This window comes from Lepidothrix coronata, unplaced genomic scaffold (assembly GCF_001604755.1).
Source record: "Lepidothrix coronata isolate B3197 unplaced genomic scaffold, Lepidothrix_coronata-1.0 Scaffold0, whole genome shotgun sequence".
Classification (NCBI taxonomy): domain Eukaryota; kingdom Metazoa; phylum Chordata; class Aves; order Passeriformes; family Pipridae; genus Lepidothrix; species Lepidothrix coronata.
This window is the reverse complement of record NW_016690180.1, coordinates 7,198,358-7,206,642: the sequence shown is the minus strand read 5'-3', so window position 1 is coordinate 7,206,642 and position 8,285 is coordinate 7,198,358. Positions and strand designations below refer to the sequence as shown.

At 36.0% G+C, this 8,285-nt stretch overlaps 1 protein-coding gene across 2 annotated transcripts in view; it reads right to left on the bottom strand.

The window, feature by feature from the left end:
- Positions 1 to 567: 567 nt before the first annotated feature.
- Positions 568 to 8,285, bottom strand: part of USP46 (ubiquitin specific peptidase 46) — a 36,140-nt gene continuing 28,422 nt past the window's right edge. For both annotated transcript variants that reach the window (XM_017804267.1, XM_017804274.1), the window contains 2 exons: positions 7,986 to 8,064; positions 568 to 7,025 (listed from right to left, as the gene is read on the bottom strand). In XM_017804267.1, coding sequence (XP_017659756.1) covers positions 6,924 to 7,025; positions 7,986 to 8,064 — 181 coding nt within the window. In that variant the 3' untranslated portion in view covers positions 568 to 6,923. The remainder of the gene's footprint in view (positions 7,026 to 7,985; positions 8,065 to 8,285) is intronic.

Sequence of the window (8,285 nt, the reverse complement as noted above, 5' to 3'; positions counted from 1 at the left end):
CAGGACGTAGGTTTGTTTAGAGTGACCTTCTCTTAGATGGATTGCCTCACAGGGCTGACGAGCTCCATCTGCCCGGGGGGCCGGGAATCGAACCCGGGTCGCAGCGGTGAGACTCTCTCCCACTCTAGTAGTCATATGTAAAATCCCAGGCTAAAGAGTTCATTGTTTTCTGATGCAAAAGGTAGTTCAATTCTGACTGATTTTTATTCTGTTCACTTTCAGCTGTTCTCAAAAACATTGACGAGGTCAGTGGTGTGCTTTAACTAGGTATAGCTCAGTCACGCAGTTGTATGTATATTCCACCAAGACAACTCACCATCTGCATGCAAAATTTGTTCTCTTAAGACACTTCAGAAGCAGTCAGCCCAGGTGGTGAAACATTCTCTGAAGTCACTTAAAATGCAGTGACTCCATTAAATGAAATAAAAAGCAAGCATCAGCAGTCTTGTCATCTGTAAGAATACAGGTACCTGACATTCAGAAGCATGTTCTGTAACAACCAACATCAATGCTCAGCCTTAGTCTGGCTCCAGCTGAAGTCAAAGCAAGTTGAATGGAAGCAAGTTCAGCTAGGGAGTTTTATTTTTTGTAAAATATAAACATATTAACAGGAGAAAATACTGTTTTCTTATGTTACAACCTTAATAACCAACATGAGTTTTTTCTCACAGTTCTGCAGGTAGCGCAGGGTTTAATTACATGTACATCATGATTAAAAAGAGCAGATATTCAACTGTACACATACACTGTGTATTGTATGCTTTACTAGAAATTCAGTATTTTTATATGTCCCCAATTGTATGCCTAGTAATTTTACTATCTTATTTCATTTTAAAAACTAGCACAAAATATTTAAGCAGTTTTATTATGACTGCATCATTTTGACAAGATAGAGAGGGACTATACATTTACAAACAGATACACACATTCAAAGCCTCTGACAAAACAGCCCTTTCCATATTTCTTCCTCTTCATATAGTATGTGGTGACTTTACTCCTAAAGCATCATGATAAGTTATGGAGCTAATGTTAAGTCTTCTTTAACAAAAGCCACTGAAGCTAGAAAATTGTGTCCAGGAAATTCACTGGAACCTGGAACATGGCTACCCTGATATTGCTCTTGCTGTTAGAATGATAACTGAGAGAGGACCAGGAAACAAGCACATGAACACAATCTGTCTTGGGACATTTGCCAACATGAACATGATTGCAAATACAAAGCTGATGTTTAAGCTCAGACTCTTTAAGGAATGTATATCTGTTAAAGAGGTTTTGGGGAGTGGGAACAGCAGGGTTGCAAATATTCATTAATTATCCACTGCAGCAGGCAAGATGTTCTGGAGAACTGCAAGGTGTCTTCACAATGGTTTTGCTCCTGCCGCCTTCAAACCCCTGGGAGAAAGGTTAGGATTATCTAGAGAATGGAGCACCAACTTCAGCTGCCTACAAGCTGAGAATTAGGAAGCTGCATGCTAGTCTAGCTTCTCCTACAGACCTACTGTGCTACGACAGAAAAGTCACTTACTCTTTCATATTCATACATACAGTAAAGTTGCAATCTGCAACAGCCTTCATCAGAAGCATTAGGCTGTTAAATTGACTGCTGTGAATGGCACACGCAAGTTAATTTATTTTTACATTGTACAATAGTCCCAGTCTTGATAATCAAATGAAGCAGAATTTATTAAAGAACTATAGCAACTCTGAGATCATGAATAAAGGGAGTTATTTGCAGTTTCATATTAAATCATTCAGGCAAAGCCAGCAAGCAAACCTCCAAGGGGGAGTAAAGAATCATTAGTATGTAAAATGGTGTGGGTTTAGCCCAGATGGTCCCGCCAGGTGGGCACATACTGGCTGATAGGTGTTATTTGACTCTGTATGCAAAAGGAGTGTGTTATTGAAATAAATCTTATAGAAAGGTTCAAGCAATCTCTTTGAAGTAATGTGTGTTAACTGAAAAGAAATTAAAAGGGTGTCTGTTGAGGCTTGCCAAAGACTATTTACATAGTAAGTGCCATTGTAAATTGAGAAGAAACACCTCAGTATCAGAACTGATGCAACAGCAAAAAGCCCTGGTCTTTTCATTGAACAAAGAGAATACAACACCTAAAGCACTAGGAATTACCCTTGTATTAACAATACAGAAAATCAGTGACTTTCTCATATGGACACTACAGAAGTTTTCCTCTAAAAAACATTATTTTACCATAATGAGCACTTATCTTACTTCCTTATCTCTTTGCTTTATATGGGCCCAAGTGGAGAGAAGAAAGATGCAGAAAGATTGCTCTCCTTGTCAGAACTCACACAAGGGCCAGGAATAAATGTGGCCTTTAAGATTATTCTTACTTGAGATTGTACAGGCCACTGACAAAATGGCAAAGAGAGCAATACCTGTATCATCAGTGGACCGACAGCTAACTCTGTGTTTGGTAAATGACAATTCTCCTGCGAGAATTTGAGCTTTTCTAAATTCTAGTCATTGATAACTGCATCACAGATTAAAGTACCACAGTCATTATCAGATGGGTTAGCAGGCAGAATGCAAAAAAGGCTGTAAAAAGTGCACTGTGAGTGCAGCTCATCAGGTACATACTGCTCTGTGTAGCACACACATAGTAAATACTGCGTCCTTGTTAAGTATGAATAAGTATGTATGAAAATACTTAGGCTTCTCAAATTTACAATGCAACTCACACTACAAGCCTAAAAATGGTAACTGGGTTGTAACTAGAGACATTGGATCACAAACAAACAGCTGCGAAAACAATAACACAAAGGCAAAATATTAAGCTGATTGGAATTTCACAAGATTGACATTGTTGCTTAAAGTGCTTCGGTTGATTATATTTTAAAAAACTAAAGTACATAAAAATTTAAACAAAACAGATTATATTAACCACAGAAGTTATTATACAAATACAATAACAGACCAAAAAAAAAGAAAAATAAATTAAAACAAACACTGGTAAAAGGTACTAGCAAAGAATAGGTACACAGCCAAAACTTGTTAAAATTTCTAATATTCATTCAGCTGTAAGACGCTGCTCAGACCTGTCAGCCACATGCAGCAAAAAAGAGACAAAACAAGAAGGGATCTGCTGCTGAGAGGCATCAAACTTTTCAAACCTGTCAGCAGCAAGTCGTCAGCTCAGATGCCAAGTACATGATGCTGTAATAGATGAGTGAATGAAATGTAATGTCTGAAGATAAAAGACAACTTGTGGTAGCAGTTTAGGACCCATCATGTTATGTGAATTTCAGTTTCATTTTGTTAGGTCTTTAATAGCTTTATTAAATCTGATATGAAGGAAACTCCTACTGCTTTATTTTCTCTTCTCCAACTGCTAGAGGGACAAGACTTTCAATACATAATCTAGTACTCGCAGATAAGTAAATTATTACAATAAATTAAGAGGAGTAATTCTGGGACTTAATTTCAAAAAGGTGTTCTGTTTCATTGGTATATCTTTTCCATCACTCCCTTCTTCTGCCTCCTTCTGCTTTGTCCCCAAAGCAGAAATTACATAAAATCCTGGCAGCGTGTTCTGGGAAACATAAAAGTTGAGTTCTGAGCTCATCCTCTAAGATAACTGATCAGCACCGCAGTGGTTCACTGGGTTCAGTGGAAAAATTGCACAAGACAAAAATGTTCTTTTTCCTAAGTAAGAACATACTAATAAGATTTATAAATGGACAATGCATCTTAGCAACAGCATGTGAAACAAGTGGAAAACTTCAATTGTTGTTAGGCCTAAAATACTTTGACACCATAAAATAAAGTAATTTTAGGGAAGCACAGAATACTATTAGACATCTGTGCTAGCATTTTGTTTCCTGGCTGCTAGCTGCTAGCTGAAAAGCTTTTATTGTCTTAGGTATTTTTCCATTCCTTCATAAGGGACTGGAAATCTATGCATAATCATAAGAGAAAAAAGGTTATAAATTATTTAATCAACTAAAGTACTTTACATCATATGATTATTCCTGTGGGGATCCCAATCCTGCAAAACTTGTGTGAATGTACTTAATTTGACAGAGAAGTGTTCCTCTGCCTAGACTGGCACTATTCATACAGCTGTGATGGACAGCTTTTGCTGGACTGAAGTCAAAACATTCAGCACACTGTAGATTGGAACCAATTTAGAGAATTGTGACTGCAATTTTTTAAAAATCCAAATAAAATGCTCCTTTGTTTAGCTCGTGTTAGCATAGAGCATGTATTCCATAATTTTTCAGAGCTAATGTCAGACTGATGTGATAGCATTGCTGCGATCTTCTCAAGAGCTAGCAGGAATTTAAAATGCTTATTCTAGTAATTTTACTCTCAATAATGTACTGCAACGATCTGTATGTTTTACAGTCTAAAGCTGTCTTGCAGCTGAAGAAACTCAAAGATTATTATTCTGTACTTTAGCATTTAAATATTAATCCATACTATTAACATTTAAAAAATCAATTTTCACTTAAGTCAATTGAAATACGGAAAATGTTTCCTAAAATTGAACCGCTTTAAAAATGATTTTTAAGAAAAATTACTTTTCATATAAACATGAGCCCTGAAGATTCAAATGATACCCTAAGAATATCTGTTTTGTTGCTTGTTTTAAAACTAAAGAATGCCTTAAGAAAGTTCAGCAGTAAACTGCGAAGTACAGATCTTTGGACCAGCACTGGTTGGTGCTGATCTAGAAAGTGACTTCATTTACAGTGAGGAAACCTTACCCATTTTAAGAGGCAAGTGATAATTATATTTTTATATGGAAATTCTAAATGCTTATAAATAAATCCATGAAAGAGGGACTTGCAGGTTTAGCTTTTCAGAGGAAAAGCTCCTGGCCCTCAGTTGAAGTCTCCTGTAAGAGGTCTGTCTTCTGTGTTAGAGACAGAACATTTCATTCTAACATCAATAAAAGAACAAGAGCTGCATCCCAACTATGCTTGTCTTGAGCCTGCATGCAAGCCTTCATTCATGTGAGTGATCTCTGTAGACCACTACTATTATTCACCAAAGTACTCCAAGGTTACGTTCTATGTCTGTTTTCTTACATCAATAAAATAACATGATAAATCACAAATAATGTTAGCTGAAAAGTCCGCTTCTGTTTCTCACTGTGTAAAGTGCTACGTTGCCTTAGTTTACAAAATGTCCATTGGTAAATCCAACTGAACTTCCAATGATGTTACTGTAGAAACTATTACTTCATTTTCACCATTATTTAACAAAAGATATTTCACATTCACAGTAGAGTACAATGAAAAAAGTTATTCTCTTTCCTGCAGAACACTAAAATATGAGATGTAGCTGCACTTTAAAAGCCATTTCTTGAAATGGAGTGTCAGCCATAAAGTGGCAGGCAGGCTTCTTAAAGAAAAGGACCAAAAGCAAAATTGTCTAATAAATACATAATGACTGAATGAAATATAACAGGTAGAAATAAGTTTTGTGAGATGAGAATATTTTCCTATAAATATTAGAACCAACTGTCATTCCCCATGAAGACAAGAAGAGTGTTTTTGCTGTTGACATCATTGGAATAGGACTTTGGCTACTGAAGTTCAAGAATTGTATAATGGAATGAAAGTGCCAGAGTGAGCAAGGTAGTTACCCAGTGTTACCACTGACTAAAGCCATTACTGATCCCTTCTCATACCCTACTGATACTTTCTTCTACATTCATTCTTTGCCAAATTCCAGTATACGAGTTCCAAAATTTTATTAGCCAGTGCATGACTAGTGCCAGCCAAATTCACCCAGTAAAATCACAAACCAAGCCTTTTGTACTAAGCTTTCTGATGTTTTTGAAATCAACATGCCAGAGCCCTATCTGTTTCTGTGGTGATAAAATGTTGTCAAACATGACCAAAATGTTAGAGATGATATATACATGATAGTATGTAAACTAGCAGTTGTTATGTATTATATTTCTAAGAAATGGACTCTGTCTTGAGATATGAAAATGGGACCTACAGATGTTCAGAAAATTGCAGGATAAAGCTGTGTCTTATGTACAAACAAGTGCTTATTTAAATGGACTGTGTGATTTCAATCCTGATGGATATTTTATAGCGTGAGCGTGTTGCAATCTTTGCAAACTCAATTAAGTAAACAATCTATGCTATAATTTTAACAAAAAAGGTAAGCTCAATCTCTATAAATGTAATTTATCTCTGTATCATGTATGTCATCTCACTCCCTTTATTCCAATACTCTGTAAGTTCTGAATGTCACCTCATCTGTACTATCTCACAATAAACAAAGTGACTGAACATAGAGAATTACTTAGTTCCAGTGTAATTTAAATCCCTCTATGTGAATTTTAGGCCTGAGGTTACACACTGAAAGTTTAAACAATCCAAAGTTTAAATGATTTTGGAAGAATAGCTTTTCTGCAGCAGAGTAACATGTAAAAAAAATCCCCTTACAATTACAACTCCAATCATCGTGAAATAGATATTTTTCCTTACACTTAAAATGGATAAGTATATGTCAGGAAGTATTTCAAGGAATGTTTTGTAAATCAACACACCCCAAAACCATTTAGAAAGTTTTAAATAATTTTGCTCTAAATGTAATGAACACTTCCATATAAAATACTACTCTAGCTGGATTGGGTTTAACAGTTGACATCCAAATCTTATTATCTGTAAATGTTAGTCCATATAAATTCCACTAAAATCTGACTGCAATTAGCTCTTCAATCAGACTTAAAAACTACAAACAGCCCCCCCCTTTAAACAAAGTTCTGCATGTCAAAAATGGATGGTTATAGTCAATATCACATAGACCATTTAGTAGGAGACAGAGTGTATCATTGTTCAACCATTCCAGATGTGGTCTGTGTAAAAGTCAGTTCAGGGGAGCCATCATCTTCTTTTGTGTGCAGCATCATTGTGCCCAATTATCACAGTTTGCCAAGTCACTCTCTTGACTGATAGAATAAAATATAGCCAGACTCCGAATTTTTTGATATATCAGATGTCAGACCATAGAATTCTTCAATAGCTTGAGCATCTATTTTCTGCAAAATAAATAACTTTTTTTATATGCTATTAGATAGAAGAAATACCAAACACAGATTAAATGACTGTATGAACAGAAAACACAAATTCAGTTATTTGTTTTGGGGTAGCAATTAGCAAATTCTGTTTGCAATTTAAGTAGTGAAAAGTTAATGTTCAGAGTCTGAGCCCTGCCGATATCACTCATGGAAGTCCATGGGCTTGTTTGTCTCACTGCACCTAACTGAATTAGGCTTTTTCCAATAGCAGAGAGACTCCTTGGAATGCCATAGCGAACACTGTTAAAACACGTAAATGTGACCATGTGATCCCATCTTTCTGAAACATAAAGAAAACCTCCTCAAGATATGCCCCATCCAATATCCCAGTGCTTACTTTCCTTACCTCCTGGGAAATCAGACTAAAGACCCTGGTTTTGCCAAGGTGCCACAACGACATGAAGGGTTTGAAGAAGACTGAAATGCGGAATGCTTAGACTAAATCTATAAAGCTGTGGGACAGATACTGCTCTAATTTACATTCAGGCAATCCTAGATCAACTACAGAGCTCAGACTTTCTTATAAACTCCCAATTATTCAAAATTTAAAATTCTACAGCAATGCTAGCTTTACTTAGTCCAATTTTGCTAAGTGATAGGGTTTTTTAATGAATTAAATTGATTTTATTAGATGTAGAAAACATTCCAAATTAAACCCTTGAAGTTTGATATTAGAAGCATTTGATGTTGCTCTGAAACAAAATGACCCCCTCCGACATTGACAGAGCACAAACTACAGGATTAATAATTTTGTTTGCAATCTTGTTTCCTAACAGAGTTGAGCAAAATATCACATTATACAATCAAATTGTGGGTTTGCAGACTAGTAATCTCTACCCAGATCTGGATTAGAATTTTAACCCCAAATAGAGAAGAAAACATAAGTACAAAAGTTGTGCTCATGACCTTCAGCATACTGACCTCTACAATGTCATCATCAAACAAGAGCCAAAATCCATGACTTTTCACAATAGTAATATAATGTCCCCGATTCGGTCCACTAGAAAGCAAAACAAGAACCCAAACCACAAGATATTAGAAAATACTATTGAGTCCATTTGGATAAGTCACATTTCTTTATGCAAGGAGAATTATAACTGTTATGAAAAACATAGTAAACCCACCCCTTGTGGTACAGTAGACACTTCATCTCTACAACTTTTTATTGGCTTGTTGCAATTTCATCAGCTGAAAGCTAAGGGTCTTGTTTTCATCTGTGCC